General features: G+C 36.4%; 1 protein-coding gene across 1 annotated transcript in view; it reads right to left on the bottom strand.

Annotated features, from left to right (window-relative positions):
* rgs7a (regulator of G protein signaling 7a) overlaps window positions 1-19,327 on the bottom strand; it is a 56,107-nt gene that overhangs the window by 1,790 nt on the left and 34,990 nt on the right. Inside the window, exons 4-16 of the mRNA XM_053510525.1 lie at window positions 17,394-17,444; window positions 14,642-14,748; window positions 13,931-13,982; window positions 12,713-12,777; window positions 11,675-11,751; window positions 9,723-9,804; window positions 7,170-7,244; window positions 6,238-6,336; window positions 3,709-3,770; window positions 2,825-2,935; window positions 2,564-2,689; window positions 1,877-2,063; window positions 1,595-1,684 (exon numbers count right to left, since the gene is read on the bottom strand). Of these exons, the coding sequence (XP_053366500.1) occupies window positions 1,595-1,684; window positions 1,877-2,063; window positions 2,564-2,689; window positions 2,825-2,935; window positions 3,709-3,770; window positions 6,238-6,336; window positions 7,170-7,244; window positions 9,723-9,804; window positions 11,675-11,751; window positions 12,713-12,777; window positions 13,931-13,982; window positions 14,642-14,748; window positions 17,394-17,444 (1,184 nt within the window). The remainder of the gene's footprint in view (window positions 1-1,594; window positions 1,685-1,876; window positions 2,064-2,563; window positions 2,690-2,824; window positions 2,936-3,708; window positions 3,771-6,237; window positions 6,337-7,169; window positions 7,245-9,722; window positions 9,805-11,674; window positions 11,752-12,712; window positions 12,778-13,930; window positions 13,983-14,641; window positions 14,749-17,393; window positions 17,445-19,327) is intronic.

The raw sequence follows: 19,327 nt of genomic DNA, 5'->3' as shown, positions 1-19,327 counted from the left end.
ATCCCAGTAGCTGTGTATGTTAATCAGCTGGGATGCAAACCTTGGCCTTATGCATAGCTGGCAAGAAGGTTATCACTGGGACAATAATTCCCACTATTGCTCTGTAGTGGACAAACAGTTCAAAGTTATTTGGAGTGTATTGAATAAATAGATTTGAATTAGTTGTAATATAATAAATAAATATATTTTAGTTTTTCAGTTGTAATACTATTCAGTTCAAATCAATTCAATTTACATTTTTAAAATTTGGAAATAATTTTAAAAATGTACAAAAATCTCCTTGTCCCTGATGAGCAAGCGGACAGTGGTGAAGAAAAGGTGAGATGACAAATATGAAGAAAGGAAGTAAGCTTGAGAAGAACCAGACTCAACAGGGAAACCAGCCTCATGTTTGTGCTTTGAGGTTAAAAGTTAATATAATGGGAAACGTGTTTAACTTAATATAAAGTCCACTTTCATTGTTTCATTGTTTTCATGGGAATTTTAATCCTAAACTATTAAGTAACTGTATAGTGAATAAATAGATGTTAATTAGTTGTAAAATAGTGAATAAACAATTTAGAATTAATTCTAGTACAGTTAATAATTAGTTGTAAATTAGCTCTGGGATTGAGTGTAAACAGTTGAAAATCGATTATGGGATAAATGAACAGAGTTTGGAGTTAATAAACAGTTTAAATATAGTGGTTGTATTGTCAATGAACAGAGTATTTTGTATACTTTTGGTAAAGTTAATAAACAGTTTCTGTGGATCAGTAGTATAGTTAATAAACATTACTGTGTAGCTATAGTAAAGTTAATAAAGAGTTTTGAGATGTTGTAGTATAGTCAATAAACAGTATTTTTTTTTCCTGTAGTGAAAGTATAGTTAATAAACAGTACTGTGCAGCTGTAGTATAGTTAATAAACACTTTTTGTAGCTATAGTATACTGTAGTTAATAAATACTTTTCTGTAGAGCAGTAGTATAATTAATAAACAAAATTTGTAGCTATAGTATAGATAATAAACAGTATTTTTTAAACCATTAGTATAGTTAAACAGTTTTTTGTAGCTGTAGTATAGTTAATAAACAGTATTTTTGTAGCTGTAGTATAGTTAATAAACAGTACTGTGCAGCTGCAGTATAGTTAATAAACACTTTTTTGTAGAGCAGTAGTATAATTAATAAACAAAATTTGTAGCTAGTGTATAGATAAACAGTATTTTTAAAACCATTTGTATAGTTAAACAGTTTTTTGTAGCTGTAGTATAGTTAATAAACAGTATTTTTGTGGATTTAGTGTAGTTAGCAAACAGTTTTTTGTAGCTGTAGTATACTGTAATTAATAAACATTTTTTTTGTAGCGGCAGCATGGATACAAAATGGTGTTTTTCACAGCTGTAGTATGGGTAATAAACAGTTTTTTGTAGCTGTAGTATAGGTAATAAACAATACTTTTTGTGGCTGTAGTTAATAAACAATTTTTGGTCTGTTTTTTCAGAGTGGTCGATACATATTGTTAATGCGAAGGTGAATGTAGAATGTAGAGGTGTAGAATCATGCATAAAGAGGTGTAAGATTGCTGCGGTACAGTGGATAGTTGTGGTCCTACCTTCTTTTTGGCCTGCAGGAGCTCCTGGTAGGCACTGGATCTGATGAAACGGCTGTATGAGTCACTCTTCATTAGCTTATAGATGTGTTCCTGAAACACACACACACTTCAAAGTAGCTTGCGGTGATGCATGGACTAAACCGATCATTTAAAACACTACTTTTACTCTCGTGTCCCTGCTGAGTTAAATAAATCTTTGTAGCTAAATGATCTTGAAACAGGGTCAATGAAATGCCCTTGACTGCTAAGGGCCACTGCTAAGAGACACTACAATCTCTGCACCTGTGCATCCTCAAAAGCGTAGCGCCCGGGGTCCTTGACATTCTGCGTGGTTTTGTCGTAGCTCTTGGAATCGACGTTGATGGCGCTGGGAGCTCCAGGAGCCAAAAACTCTTGCCAAATCTCCTGCACGCGAGATGGCACTTCCCTAATGGGCCTCTTCTTCAGCTCCTGCACAGCCAGCCAGAACCTGAAGGAGAGAGGTAAAGAACATTTCTACAACAATATGATGTTAAAAAAAGTTGTTTATGTACAAAAGTGTAAATCTGTGTGATGCGTCTGGTTCTAAGCTGGATGAGCAGTGTGGTCAGGTGTGTGGTTTTTCCACAGAATTGAAATTTTTAAATAAAAGCAGAGATTTTTTTTTATTCATTCCATTGATTTTGTTTACATAAATAATAATGGACAACAATTTAAACCGATTTCTCTTAGTATTACCCTTAGTATTGTTATGGCTGAAATCCTTTTTACAACATGATATACTCTTTTTTTCCCCCTCATGAGCACGAATTAATATAAAAAAAAAAAAGAGAGCGAGAGAGCAACAATAGTCAGGCACTGGGCAAGAAACAATTCAGCATTCAAAAAGATGACGAAGAATGTTTCAATTTCTAAAACATTTCTGACATTTTAAAGTCATGTACATACACACAAACACCCATACACACCAGCAGGGGGCGCCTGTTCTACCTGAGGTTTTCCGAGCTGAACTCGGACTCGAGGAATTTGAGGAACTGCTCTCTGCCTGCAGGATCCTTCAGCATCTCGTCCATCCCGAATCCCCAGCGCTTCACCCTGCTCTGTATCGGCTCCTTACTGCAACACACAAACACACACGAACACACACATTGCATCTTAAGCACCACATAGTCATATGTAAAAACTTATAATATTGTGTGTGTGTAAGAGAGAGAGAGAGAGAGAGAGAGAGAGAGAGCGCGTCATGCCCACCTTGCCTCCAGCTCCCAGTAGGACGCGTCGTCCGATATCCACGGGTTCGAGGGGTCAGGAGTAGTGAGGAAAGGATCGTAATCTGCATACTGTTCTGTATAGCCTAATAAGCTACAATAGGAAAATTATTATTTATAACGTAAAAAAAGGTAATCATAATATTAGTATAAATACATCTTGCTATGCATGTGTGTATGTATGAATAATATTAATTATTATTATATAGTATTTTCATAAATTCTACTGGAGAATACTATATATTACTAATATTGTTTAATTGTTAAGTTAACCATATCACATTTTTTATGTATATATTTTAAATAAAGTTTGCACGAACATGACTCAAAGAAAACAACTCTGAAAAATGTTTGATCTGGAAGTAAAGTACAAGCATAAAAAGAACTGTTTGCCAATAAGCCACGTACTGTAATGCATTAACGAGATCAATCGTTAAAATCCCTCGTTAGTGGATTTGCAATAAAGCGATTTGTCATCCACGGAAAAGGAAGAGAGCGCCACGAAGATGCAGTGCACGCTATAAAACCTGCAATTTATCCATTATGTAATACGAAAGATGGAAATAACCCACCCGGCCATATGCTGGAGGTATGGCAGTCTGCACTACACAGGTCGATATGTCAGTATAAAGATCTAGCGCAGGTTTGTTTAATGCACTTCATCATAAATCCAGAGAGATAATGCTTGTCTTACAGCCGCGGTCATAAACACACGGCTCATTAACGAGATCAATAAGAAAAAACACGAGGAGGTTTAAGCACTGTACTGTACAGCAATGAAGATCAAAGGGTCGATCAAAATAGAGACACCCGCACCACTCTCTCTCTCTCTCTCTCACACACACACACACTCAGTCGATCACTTACCCCTCTGCAACTTTGGACATCTTCAATCGATGCCGGTCCAACTGCGCCTGCCAGAATTTGATCTAAAAAGACAGCAAAGAGCAAAGAGTTTATCATGAAGTTTCTTGTGCAGTGAAATAACACCCCGCAGAACTTTGTGTATTGTTACAGTAGCAGGGTGGACAACACTGTACTCTGTCACTCAACCTTAATATTATTTTTGCCATATTAGTTTTTTACTTGTATGTAAAATTGAATACTTGCAAAAATTCCGTTCCATTTTTATTTAGACCTTTAGCCTCGCGAATGTCGCTTCTTTTGCCCTCCAACCTCAGACTGTATGCTTTTACATCAACAAGCTAACTTTAGCATCTAAGCAAGCTTATCACTATTAAAAAGATGCCAAAATGCCAATTACTTAGTGTTCTAGCTAACTGTGTGTGTATGAATCTTAAAACATATACCAGTGGAACGTGAATTGTCCTTAAAAGACAATTTTCTACCATTAAACGTCCTACATCACACTGAATATGAACGGATTTATGCATGAATCATTCATATGAGCGTTGACACAGAAAAATATCATATTCACAGAAATCACATTCAGAAAAGTGTTCCAAAGGGTGTGTAAATTTTCACGTAACAAACCTAACTAATAGAAACCTCAACTTTATGGACTTCAAATCATATAATTTGCATTACTGCAGTGGAATATCTGAAATATACTGAGTTTAAATCTAAGTTTAGCAAATACCCTTATCCAGAGCGTCTTATCGAAGAACGTTGGTGTCTCGATCTAAAACAAATCATTATAGGTTTATAGAGGGTTTTATTTATTCTATTGGAATTAATTAAGGATCATGGGAGGAAAAAGGAAGAAAGCAAGCCATACAATAATCTCTTGAGATCTGAAGGTCACCACATGAAGAAATTGCATTTTGATCCAACTACATTCTTATGTATCCTTTAACAATCCTTATACAGTATTTTGCCAAGCTCCCTCCTGTTCAAAGACCTTCATAGTTGTCTGGTGCTTATAGAGAAACACAGAGGACAAACTGCTATGTACACATCAGTTGCGTCCAGGTCTCTTGAGGTTAAACACAAATAAAACTAATCATTCAGTTCAACAGAAACAAGGACGTATTAACAGAGGACAGGGCGATGTGTCTGTGCAGTAGAGCTGTGAATGTTAGGTAGACTGTCGATTCAATTCAATTCAATAGTCCTGACGTTTATTGTCTGATTTGTTTCAAGCAGCTGCATTTTTACAGATTTTAAAGTATTTAAAACTAATACAGTAAATGGATATATTATGCGCTGTAAGTGCTGTGTAACCTACAGTACAGTATGTTGTTCGTTCTTTAAATGTCATGTCTCATACAAAGTAATTTTTTTTTCCTGCAGATCTTCAGCGCCACACTTCAAGAATAATAAAATAGCAAAACACGAAAGATGCAAAGTTTGCCTTTTCTGCATAAAACAGATATATTCATAAAGAATTTCTCCGTAATTTGAAAGTTCACCTAGCTACACTTCCTGGCCAAAAAAAAGAATTTATTCAGTCACCTTTAGCTTTGATTACAGCTCACAATATTATGTCCAGTAGAAAATGATTACTTATAGTATGCTCCCAGAACCTCTTTTTCACAATTTGGGTTCTGGAATATATCAGGGAAGAAAAACTCCATAGATGAGAGAAGCTGGGCATTCAGTTCAATCCAAGAGTCAACTTATCGTCTGCATCAAGCAAAGAAAACAACAAAGGAGAAATTACTGGAACTGGGTTAAGAACCCTTTAACACATTATTAAAACCTTGGAGGATGGTGCTGAACCATCAACTTTGTTGAACCTATGCCGTCGGAAAAATAATCATGATTAAAGATCACTTAAACACTTGATGAAGTTGCATGGGGGAAAAAGTCAACAATAAAAACCATATCTATGTTTAATAGTGAAAGAAAGAGTATTTTCATACAGAAACAGTGTGACAAGAATTCACAGGATTGTGATTGGGACTAAACAGCTGTGTATCCATAAGAGAGCCACTTGTTAATGAGACTCATCAGAAACAATTTGCCTGATTGGACTTCATGTGGTCTGATAGGTTCAGATTGAGCCTGTTCCAGAGTGATGGCCGCGTCAGGGTAAGAAGGGAAGTACATAAAGTGATGCACCTATCATGCCAGGTCAGGTCACATCTAGGCTCAGCAATATTATAAGGAAATAAAAATTAAGTCCCTGATGGCATGGAGCATATCGAAATTCACTCAAATTGTAGAAGAGTGGTTATGGAAGCATTTTTATTTCTTTTTTTTTTTTTAATCAGCGTATATTGCATGCTCATACAATACAATAGATGCTCAGAAGACAATAGGGACTAATCAGGGACTAAAAAACATTAAGTTAAAGACATTCCAGTTAGAATCAGTAATTGGACAAGTTAAGTTTAGGCTGAAGAGAAGATAAACAGTGGGTCAGTTCCGTAATATGCTAGTGTTCTTTTTTTGATTTAAAAAAAAATCTATCCTGAACCAATCAGACTGTACCTGTTCCTGAAGCTCCTCCGCGGTTGGCTTCTTGGCCTCGGGGGCGGGTGTGTGGGTGGGGCTATGACTGCGGATGTCGTTCTGAAGGCCGTATACAGACTGAACAGGAGAAATAACATATATTCAGTTTGTGGTGCTAAATTTTAATTCTTTTTACAAGTGTGAGTGATGACAAATCACTAAAAACATCAATGTTTTGTTTTTTGCATTGGTTTTTGCGATTAAGTCTCAAAGCATAATTGTATCATGTTCTACATAATCTCCATTTTGTTCAATGACCTAGTCTCAGCAGTTGTCCAGATTGCAGCAGCCACCTTTGCACCATCTGTTGCATTTCTTCACAAGATCTTTGCACCCAATGCCTACTTTCACGATCCAAAGCATCGGAATGAGTCCGAGTGAGAACTGGTGAGTGTGCCGGATGTAGCAGACAGACACAAACGGCAGGAGGATGGATGCAACAGTGTGATGCGCAGTATGGAGTTGTCCGCTTTCCTGCTGCAGCATGACACCAGTACGCTCAAGTCCAGACCGCCTGCAGGATGTGTGTGAGCGAGTGCTGATGACTCACGTAAATTGCAGCTGCGTACATTCTGCTTTTCTTATTTATGTCGCATTTTAAAGGTTTGCATTTGACTCACTCTCACGTTCAGACATGGGGTGGAAAGGCTTCTATTTTGAATTCTTTTCAAATTATATATAAGGATTTTCATTAATAGGTACATGACTGACAACAACATGCCAAGTCGTTCCCATGAACATTTAGAGAATGAAACGCCTGATCATTAAAAAAAAAAATCTGACTGATAACCTTTTTATATCCTTAATAAGACGATGTTCAATATCAGAAATATCGCGATCAGGATGCTGGTCAATTCATATCGAATCAGTCGTAACGGCTGTACTTAGTGACTCGTGATGTGCTTCGGTACCTTTCTGGTTTTGTGAGGATTCTTCATTCTTGAGGACTTTTTGATGTCCACTTCTGTGGTGTTGACACACCCTGGCTGAAACAGTGCATACACACACACACACACACACACACACACATTTTAAGTAAATCCATTGAAATTATAAAGTGTGTGTGTGTGTGTGTGTGTGTGTGTGTGTGTGTGTGTGTGTGTGTGTGTGTGTGTGTGTGTGTGTATTTGGATAAATTACAGTATTCAACATTAACAATAGTACATAATTATTGATTTAAATTACGCAGGCTAATTATTACACATAAGCAAGGTTTAAAAAAAAAAAGATTAAAATTGTCCTCAGATCTGGGACATTATACATTATACACACTGGTCAAATGTGGACAGCAAACACGGCTCCTTCAGCCACAGCCCAGGTTAAACGATTAGCCGAGTTTAGCTTGAAATCGCTAATGAAAGTGAGTCAGGTATTTTGCTTTAAAACTACTGTACATTAAACGACTGTGTAACAAAAAAGACTCCTGGAACCTGCTGCAGTGTTTGAGCTGATTTATTTTACTTTGTGATTATGATTAGCATAAAATGATGAATAAATGATTCTAAAATGATAAATTGTGAAAGCTAATGATCATGACTCGGGTGTCTAAGGATGAATCCCAAATGCAGCTTTTTTTTTATAACTGGGTTTGTAGACTTAGAATTTGAAACTGTTTGTAGAAACACCGAGTTAAGAAGGACGAGTTGCGAGAGAGGAGAACATCATGACCAGGGTCTGTTCTAAGCTTTTTATTAACAAGATTATAGCCTGCTTGCTAATTAGCAAGAAAGCGCTCTACATCTACTGACGAGTTTGGCTGAAAATAATGTGTAAAAGGTTACACTTTAATATAACTGTAATTAACCATGTTTAGCAAAAAAAATACTATTTAATATCAACACTGAAATTAAGAAATTAGGAATTTAAATCAGATTGAACTCTTGATCTCCGAGGAATGCTGCAAAAGTTGGTCCGTGGCATCACTTAAAACCCCCAGACGGACTTGTCCCCAGGGAGACGGCTGATAAAATGTGCGTTTTGATCCATCGATGGCCATGTCCTCCATAATAATACATCTATTTCAGATATGTCAATCTACTGTACCGTGCATTAGCATGTCTAGATGTTACATTAATTAGAGACAAAGCTTTAATCTCTACATAGGGTTTAAAGTTCCACTCCAATACCAAAGACAAGGTCAAGGTGAACTAATCCAAGCCCATCATAGGACCTGTCATCTATTTTTAAAGGTTTAATTTGGTGTTAGATGAAGATTTTCAAACAGCTTCAAATGTGCGGTTTCAGCTCAACATGGAGCTTTTCCTCTACTGCCATCTGGTTCTGCTCTGATCAGCACATTTCCAGGGGAAATTACACCTCATTGTGTGTTGTGCAGGGAAAATCATTAGATGCCAAATCCCATCCCTCAGCAGCCTGCGTGAAGAGAAAGCAGAGAAATCAGGGCAGACACCTCGCCCTTCTGACTCCCCGACCAAAGCCAATCCATCCTGAACAACTTGCATGTTCTCCCGGATAAATATGTTTTTATATAATATTCATCAGTTCCTCTGTATATACAAATTAATTATTGATGCACCATTTAAATGTACTTAAAATAAAAACATTGTTCTGTTTTTACTTTCGGTAATGCTTCTTACTGTACTTTACCCACAATGCTGTTCAAATACTTGCTGAGAGTGGTGCAGTGGTATTGGCCCCTGACTTTATCTTTAGCTAAACATCTTTGCTAAAAATAAAGTAGCTTTAGCGACGCAGCAGTGCTTAAGTCATTTAGTCTGTCCCGCTCTCTCACACTCTCACCTCTGCCATAACTATGCTTTGCATTCCCGGACTCTGCATACGTTGACAAGCCATTACAAACACTAGCTTGTAGTAATGTAAGTACATTATTAAATAGATATTACATTACAAAATAAACTATGTTTTAATTTGTACACACACAAAAACTTTATACCAATAAAGTTGCAGTTTTTTTTCAGCAGCTAATAGTTAAATACTTTATTTTAAGAAATGGTAGCCAGATGGTGTGGTGTTCGACACTGTAGCCTTGCACCTCCACGGTCTGGGTTTGATTCCCACCTCGGGTCTGTGTGCATGGAGTTTGCATGTTCTCCCGCTGGGTTTCCTCTGGGTACTCCAGTTTCCTCCCACAGTCCAAAGACATGCAAGCTAATTGGCGTTTTCAAACTGCCCGGAGAGTGTGTGTGTGTGTGTGTGTGTGTGCACCTAGGGTGTACCCTGCTCCAAAGTCTCCTGTACAGGATAAGTGGTATAGAAGATGAATAAATAAATGAACGTATATTAAGAAATTTTTCAGTGGTGTGAATTAGGTCTAATCTTATTTTGAGAACACTAATATACTGTATTATTAAACAGAGATCAGATGTTTTAGGATTTCTCAAACATATTCTTCCCCCTTGTCCACTACTCTACACACACCACACACACACAGACTAACACAGACACACACAGACAGGTACACATACACAGAGGTGTCCTCTTACCACCGGTCTGTGCACGTCCCAGAATGCTCTCTCCTGACTGTCCAGGATCTTCCTCTCGATTTTGTCCCTCTTTTTATCGACTCTGGACAGAATTGACATCAATTACATAATCAGTTCCAATTAATTGATGTCTATTCAATAACGCCTCATTTTAAGTGCTTGCTTTATATAGGTTGTTTGCACATAATGTCTGTTCTGCTGTGTTGCGTGGAGTGAACTATAAGCAACACCACTAACATTTAATTAAGATTAACACTTACACAAAAGACAGGCAAATGTAGACAAACCTTCAACTTAATTAATAGCTTAAGTTCCAATCATAGTACTGTATGAGGGGAAGGGCAGGAATAAGTGACCCATTGCACCCAATCCAGTGACGAGGTAGTTACAGTGGTACTCTACCTCAGCATACGAATTTAAGGTGAAATGTTGTACTGCGAAACACATTTTCTCATAGGAAATCATATAAATGCAGATAATCCGTTCCAGCCAACCAAAAATATTGCCAATATTACCAATTCCAACACTATAATCATATTTTTTTATATATAAACAATGAAATCATTTAGAAAAGATGTGTAAATGAAGTAAGATATAAAATAAATAGACATTGAACCTTGCTTAACCTTAATTTATGATTCCTCTTAGCACCGGCTGCTTTAAAACGAAACGAAAGGGGCTCTTTTTTCTTCTTGCGACCGTCCTTGCTGGAAATGCTTTGTATGCCGAGCCAAATTTATTAAAACTTTAGTTCTTAAGGTGAAAATTCGTAAGGTGGAGTGTTCTTATGCTGGGGTACCACTGTATTTATATTTATGGCTTTGATAACAGACACGTCTTTCAATTTTTTTTGTAAAATCACTTCGCTTTAAACACAAGAACCACATCCAAAATATTCAGTGATTTGATTTGATTTACTGTATACTATTGCAATGTGGACTTGGATGGCTTCTAGAAGGTTATTGCATGTCAGAACAATTCTGTGATTGCAACACACCTATTCATCAACATAAACACATATTCACTTATTGAATCTTTACCACTGACTTTACAGTAAACTGTTTTAAGTTGCAAAATATACATGGCTTATACTGTACATGAAGGTGTCTGTGGGTTTGCTCCCACTTTGTAGCTAAAGTGCTAATTATCTACTGACTTCACATTTTATTGAGCTGTGAATAAAATAATTCATTATAATTTTAATCCATAATTCATTAAATTATAATAGTGTTATAAAACATGTTTTTTTCCTCATCCAAAACTAATGATAGCAAAACTATAAATTTTTAAAATGAACTTATTTATTTTTTATTAACTATTTATACATAAGCAGTACATCAGTGACTAATTCAAGACGGCTTTGATTGGTATTAAACATCCAATTAGTATTCAATATTAAATCCAGAAGCATTAAGTATTACTAAATGAACTAATTAAGCAACACTAAAACATATAATGGAAACATTTTAATGAAACACATTTTAAATTATTTTAACCTAAAAATTAAAAGATTATAAAAATAAAATAAACATCACAAAACACCTGTTCAATAATTAATCAAAAAATAATCATTTATTTTAAATAAATGTTTATTAATTAAAATTTACTGTAAATATTAAGCCACATGTAACTTGTTTTATAATAGATAACAGTAGTTATTATTTAATAAAAATTACAAATATAATAAGACACTGGTAACACATGAAAGCTACAGTACAAACACCTAGTTGGCCTTTATTATTATTAATATTATTATCATTATTATTATTAATATTATTATTAAATACATTAATGAAAGGAAAATGACAGGATATGTTTTGTAGCTCAGGAAATAAAGGTAACAAACACCAGTAGATTTTCGAGCCTGACCGACCTGAAAGTGCTACATCCTGTACAGTATAATATGCAATGAGCCTGACCTTTGACCCCCTAAAGGTTAATATGACACTCACTTAGCTTGTGCTTCTGCTTGCATAAAGATGAATTCCCATTTTCTGGCGAAGGCACGCTGGAGTCGCGCTAAACTCTCCTGCGACACAGACAGTCAGGGGGCAAAGGTCAAACAGAAGGTGAGATTGGCTAAAAGGATCTCCGTGACTTATTAGAACACTTAGATACACAACACTCAATTGAAGTTTGTTACTTAGAAAATGATTAACATTGCCTGATGCGACACCCGGACTGGTGACTGGTGAATTAATGTACTGTATTTGTACAAGACACGGGTGTGAATATTTTTTGCAGAATAATAATAGTCTTGGTTTCTAGGTGAAAAAGTGACAAAAAAAATTTCAGCAAGCTGATTTTGTTCGGACTGTAACCAAAAGTTTTCGGTGCAATTTCAGTGCTGAATTGCAAAACACAAACACACAACGGGAATTTGCATCCAAGAAGGAACGAATGCACTCCTTAAGTAGAAAATTAAAACAGAAACAAAACCAAAAGCACTGCTCATGGTCATGCTTCTCATTTCTATTTCTATCTTTAATCTCATTAGGGTCTTTATGGTTAATTTGCTTCGTCTAATGCAGTCCTGTTTCTCATTGCGATGGGTATGTCATGACTGACGTCATCAGCCAAATTTTCCAAAAGTTCTCCCTAAAAAACCATAGATGGATGTGTCTGATGACGGTCATGACGCATTCCCGTAACGTTTAAGCCGTACCACAGCTCGTTTTTATGTTTGTGTGTTGCACTTCTCCCTTTGGATTTTTGATTTTGTGTTTTCTTTTTGTTTTCCTCCCAGGGTTTTGCACTTTTTGTTGGTTGGTTTGTTGTGTGTTTGTGTTTGGGCTGAAATCTTTTTCTTGTGTTTTCTCTTTTTTTTTTGTGTGTGTGTGTGTGTGTCTGTCTGTCTGTCTGTCTGTCTGTGTTTGTGTTTTGCACACCAGTGACATTGTATTTTTTCGCGGCTGGGTGCATTAATGGTTATGTTGACCCTGAGAATCATTCAGTCACAGAATGTCACAGTGCATGCGGTCATTTCTTACTGCCTCGTAGTCAGCCAGCTCCAAACGAGCTTTGTTTTGCATCGTTCGTTTGCAGAGGTATACAGCTGCACAATGAGACAGAGTGATGAGAATTACATTGAACAAACACACATACAAACACACATTGATTTAAAGTATTTGTTTACTTAAAAAAAAATCTAAAGCCTATGAAAAGTTTCAATAAAAATAACGATAAACGAGTTATTGTGCACAAGTTATTCAAGCTGGAGCAAAACATTCGTATCCTACTTGTTCTGTTCACGGCTAACATGAGCTACAAAGCTAATTAGCTTCTAACACAGGGCTGAATCGCAAATCTCTCTCTTCTAATCAAGGGCACTACTGAGCGTGTTGAACAAGGGATTGTACTGTACACCCTACATAGTGCATTAGCTTTCTATTTAACACAATTTTGGATTTAATACAAGGACCCTGAAGTTAGCTAATATTCCAAAGTAGAATGAATGGAAAATAAAGTAAATCTGGTGAGTTTCTTTTCTTCCCTTGTTTATACTCCTCGACTTTCGGCTATAAAGTACCAATGAGAATTTAAAATAACTGGTTAAATAAACGAACAAATCATGATATGTTGATAATAAATTGTGTTCGTGGAACTATTGTATAAAAGTAATATCCCACTCCAGGTTGTGCTGTTGTGCTGAATATCAGCACTGGGGCTGCGCCCTCATGTCCACAGCCACATCACAGCCGTGCTGATATTCTGTACAACAGCACGACCTCTAGTGTGGTATTGCAAATCTACTGTGGAGTTTAAAATGCTTAGTCGTATTAAATTTTAGCAGATAATCGTACACAGAGCGACTAATCAAAGAGCTTACGGAAATGAATAACTTAATTATGACACAAGAAACGGTGCCATATAAACAGCTCATTATTATCATCAGTATTAAATAACGTTAAGCATTTTAGTTGCCGTAATTGTGACTAAATATGACTTTCACTGCTGTTGATTTAGTCTTTACACCGATCGCTTATTTCAACTTCTTGTGCACTTGACCTTTTATAAAGCTTTGCAGGTGTTTTCACATCAGGACATACTTACACACTTCAGCACAGATTATCAGCTTGTGCATGTTACAGCAAAGAAAATCCACTTTTCCAAAAATCTTCATTTAATTTGGCTTATTTACACATTTGCACACAACACTACTAAATAAATAAATAAATAAATAACTTCAAAATGTTAGCCACGCTCACCGTAGTCTGTGTTCTCTGGCTCCCAGCAGTTCGAAGGCCAGAAGTACGGCGTCTGAGAAAAGAGACACGAACAATTTAGTGCTTGAAGTCCCTGTCTCTGGAATTTGATTTATAATTGCTATTTATAACTGTTTCTAATAAATAACACTTTATGCACGGTAAATGTTCATCTAAATGTGATTTTAAAGGTTTAAAATATGGATATTTTCATCTCTATCATGATATAAAAATTTTAATGTCCATTCTTATAAAAGACGCTTATAAAGACGCCTTTCTATTCTTGTTAACCTTTGCATTTCGATTATTGTTTCCCTCTGTCACTTAATCCCTATAACTGCCTCTACCCTCTAACCCCCCAACCATGTACACACAAATATTTATCAATAAATAAACACTAATGCTTTCTCAAGGTCACACTGTCCTGTCCTCGTTAACCTTTGCTCTTAGGGCAATTGGTTCTCTTTGTCCCTACATCTCTGTAACTGCCCCTGCCCCCACCCCTACCCACTTATCAACCATTCACACACCACTTGTTCTTATTCACTACATGTTGTGGCTCTAGTAACCCACACACATGGATTTATCACACAGAGAGATGTTGTACTGTACACACTGCTCCACTAGAAGTGTAATGTTAAGTACGGTTTCTTTTTCTGATTGTAGTGATATTCTGTAAAACACTTTCAATCGCTCTCTCTTAGAGTCACAGACCTGGAATCTGTAGAAGGTTCCGTCGTCTTTGAGCGTAAGCACATGGTCTGAGATGGGGAAGAAGTATCCATGTGCTGCCATCAGAGTGCCCAGGTGCAGAGCCTCCACTGCAAACACAGCACCGTTCATCAATCATTGTATCTGTCTATTCCTTTAGTGACATGATAGTTATATGAAGCATTCCATCTGTCCATGCCTCCATCCACTCATCCATCCATCCATACAAACATACCTACGTACATCCAGATGTTCTTTCCTACATCAATCTATCCATACATCCTCCACCCATCCACTTATTCATAAAGGTTTTATCTATTCATTCTTCCATGCAGATAAAAAAGTATTCATTTATTCACCCATCCATCCACTAAGATATCATCTATCCATCAATTTAGATAGTAATCTATTAATTCATAAGTAAAGCCATCTATCCCTTCCCATAGATATCCCTCCATCCATTTCCTTATTCAATCCTTCAACCGATCCACAAATCAAACACTGTGCCTGCCCATCCATCCATCCATCTATGTAGGTACTCCTCTTTCCATTTTTAAATGATTTAATAATTCCTTTTTTCCACCCATCCATACAGATTTTTCAATCCACTTAAATATTCTTACATCTATACATCATTCAGCCATTGCATCTAACCAGCTATTTAAAAATGTCTTTTTAATCAAGTTTTAAGGCAGATTTTGTCAATTTGTTCATCATCCATCCTTTAATCAACGCATCTATTCACATACAGTACAGTATATACTCATCTGTTCATTTATCATTGGTCCTTCAAGTAATCCACCACCAATTCTTCTACTCATCCACCAATTATATCCATTCATCCATCCATCCATTGATCGAGTTCATTTTTGTTGATTATTAATTTGCACATTTATCCAAATCTATGCACACATTAATCCAACCAACTATGCTGCCTACGCTGTATTGCAGAAAGGCCTGCATCAAGCAAAGAAAACAACTATGGAATTTGCTGAAATTAAGAAACTGGATTAAGAATTGTCTAACAGATTATTAAAACATTGAAGGATAGTGCTGAACCATCAACTGTGGTTGGAATAAATAATGCATCTGGCTTGCAATTGTTTGCATTGTAACAACAGACAGTAGAAACCCTAGTTATGGTTAATAGTGAAAGTAACAGTTAATAGTGACAATTTCCATACACACAATGTGATGAGAACTCACAGGATTGGGACTAAACAGCTGTGTTTCCAAAACCAAGAAAACCACTTGTTAGTGAGACTATTCAGAAAAAAAAGGCTTCAGTTTGTTAGGGAGCATAAAGATTGGGCTTCAAAGCAATGGAAAAAGGTCATGTGGTCTGAAGTTCAGATTAAGCCAATTCCAGAGCGATGGGTCGTCAGGGTAAGAAGGGAAGCGCATGAAGCGATGGACCCTTCATGCATAGTGTCCACTGAACAAGCCTCTCCAGTTATGATCTGAGGTTGCTGAGGTCTAGGCTCCGGCAATAAAATGAAATCAGCTGATGACATTAAATGTACTGAATGACCAGGGTATCACATCTGTGGAGTTTTTGTTCCCTGATGGCACAGGCACATTCCAGGACACATGAACTGGAACCCATATTACACACCACCATTTTTATATGTACCCATCCTTCTATTTATCCATTCATTTATTTACTTCATTCACTAATTCCTTCATCCATCCATTCATTTATGCATCAGTGCATCCTTAAATCAATTAAGCCACTCCTGATTTATCCATCTATCAGTCATCAATAAAGACATTTATCATCCATCAATCCACACTTCCCTCTATCTACTGCACCATCAGGAATACTAACACACCTACTGTACTAGTAGCCTTTTGAAGATCTCTGATTGAAGAACCTTAACCTGCAGTAATAACAACTTTGCTGTTTGAATTTATTCTTATTGTTATTGTTATATTGCAAATGTTTAAGCTCACAGTTTTATACAGACACACGCACACACATGCACGCGAACACATTCACGCAGTAGTAGATTTTTCATGCTGTGACCTTTAAACCCTACACACACAGGGGAGAGTTATAGACCGAAAGTGTTGTGTTCATTAATAAATGATCAACTGGTTAATATTTCAGCATTTCTGCCAGACACACTGGTTGTGATTATAAATTAATGGCCTTCAGCTTTCTGTCGAGGAGCTTTATTATTTCTGTCCTGTTTACTTTTAAAATCACCAGGTTTTACTGGTGCAGGCTGAAAATGACTAACTACTCAAATATTGTCCTAAGACTTTGGAATTATGAGGTTCTGGCAATTCTGTGAACTTAAGATATTAAACTGTAAAGCTTCGACATTAGATAAGGTGTATGATACAGCACTAATTTTTCATTTTTACACTTTCTTATGGTCTTGTGCAATATCTTGGTGTAAAAGTTCTCACATACTGTACTGAGTGTCATGCAAATAATATATATATAATTTAATCACTAATATTTGAGGAACAGTCAGAATTTATAAGGTCTAATTCTTCTGTCTTTTCACAGTGGTCCTGATGCTGATACTGAAATTGTTCATAACAGATGTACAACAATTAGACATTGGAAAAGTGTAATGTACGTTAAACAGACTAACTGGCCAAACTAGAAGCTTGTAGTATGTAGTGAAATTTGTAGTAGAATTGGTACTGAATAGTATTTTGGTTTTTTGCTGCTTATTAAAACATCAGTGACCATCAGTAACCCTGAACTACAGCACATTAGTGTGTTAGAGTCAGCACTCACCTGGATCCTCAATGTTCAAGTTCTTCACCAGCCACTGTACAATGTCCGAACCTGCAGACACAGCGGTGAGGCTAAATTACTCACATGAAAAGGTGGATGAGGATGAAGAGGTGGAGAAGGAGGGTGAAAGGAAGTAGTAGGAGAAGAAGAAAAAAGGAAAGAAAAAAGAGTGTGAAGAAGGACAAGAAAGTGGGGGAGAAAGAAAAAGAAAGAGAAAAAGAATTAGAAAAGATTAAAAAAAAGAAAAAGGGAAAAATGATAGAAGAGAAGAGAATGGTTATGAAAAAGCATTAAGCGAAGCAGGAGATCATGGAAGAAGAGTGAAAGGATAGTAGAAAAAAAACATATAAGGAAAAGTAATCGAGGAAATCTAGAAAAAAGCTAAAAGAAACAGGAAGAACAAAAAGAAGAGGGAATAGATGACGAAATGTAAAAAAAAGCAACAGGAAGGTTGATAGAAAACAGAAAAAAGATAAAGTAAAGGAAGGAGGAAAAACAGATCACAATGGAGGAGGAGGGGAAGAGAAGGGGAATTGGGTACTAGGAGAAGAAATAGAAAAAAAAGAAAGAAGAAGAACAAGAAAAGTGCAAAGAAAATGAACAAAGAGGAAAAAAAAATAGAAAGAAAAAGAAAAAGAAAAATTAAGATTTATTTTAAAGAAGAAGATGAAAATAAGGTAGAGGAAGGGGTTAAAATGCACAAGGAGAAGAAGTTAAGGAAAGTAAGAAAAAAAGGAGGAAGATAAAAAAGAAGAAGGAGACAGGGAGGGAGAGAATGCTGGATTGAGGTTGGACTTTCTGTCTATCCATCTTGATCCTTCAGTTTATCCCTGACAGAGTGCTTGTTCCGTGCCCCTCACGTACCTCCGGCACTTTAAAAGTAGATGTGAACCTGAAATGTCGTGTAATGTCTGTTTTATTGAACTAACATCCGAGTGTGCATTTCCTTTCCATCAGCAAGATATGAAACTAATGTACCTTTATAAAGCAAAGTCATTCTGATTACCCAGAAATCCTTTCACGGGTCCGAGAGCACAACCTGCCACATGTCTAAAACAAACATCTGCATAAAATAGTTTTATAACAGATAATGAAGGTCAGGTATTATAAATAAAATGGAAGATACTTGTGTGCAGGTATTATAACACTGTATACAGTTTGTGTTTCTTGTGCAAAACAGATGATCCAATAAAAAAGTAGTAATTTAGAAAGAGATTGGGAGAACAGTGGGGGCAAAATGTTTCAATAAAATTTCTCAAAATTAAGTCCATTTAATTAATATATGAGTAATGAAGAATGGATATATCAAGGTTCGAACCTAAAATAATTATTTAATTGCAGTTTCTCATTATCATGTGAAGCCATACGAAATCAAAAGTAATTGATTAAAGTTTCTTTTTAATTAATTCATTAAAATATCTTACAGATAATTTGCACCATTCCAAGACAAAACTTTTTATTAAAAAATTATTTATTCTTATTCTATTTATGATTGTTTTTCACTATAAAAAGAAAAGATTTTCCTAAATATTCTGAAAATTTGAGCTTATTCTGTATTAAAAGAAACTCCACAGTATACTAAACACTATATTTGGAAGACACTCCCTCCAGCTTGTGTGTTGCACATAACGGAGCTGCCTCCTGGTTTTTCATCTCATGTTAAGATACGGTTATGAGAGAGGGCTGGCGTTGCTGACCGTGAGATTGAGGACTCATCTTTCACATGGAGTGAATAAGATTAGAAAAGACATTTGGACGCTCAGCACTCCTGCTCAGTCTTCTTGGACAAATACGGGCCTCTGCTCTCGCCGTCCAATCATATGCGTTTACAAATCTAATCTGGACGTAACCATTAGGATGTGGTAAGGCCAGAGCTCTCATTAAACCTGACAGCGAGAGAGAGAGAGAGAGAGAGAGAGAGAGAGAGAGCGAGC

Source organism: Clarias gariepinus, chromosome 13 (genome assembly GCF_024256425.1).
Source record: "Clarias gariepinus isolate MV-2021 ecotype Netherlands chromosome 13, CGAR_prim_01v2, whole genome shotgun sequence".
Lineage (NCBI taxonomy): Eukaryota > Metazoa > Chordata > Actinopteri > Siluriformes > Clariidae > Clarias > Clarias gariepinus.
Note: the sequence above shows the minus strand (reverse complement) of the source record. Positions and strands in the feature narration are given on the sequence as shown.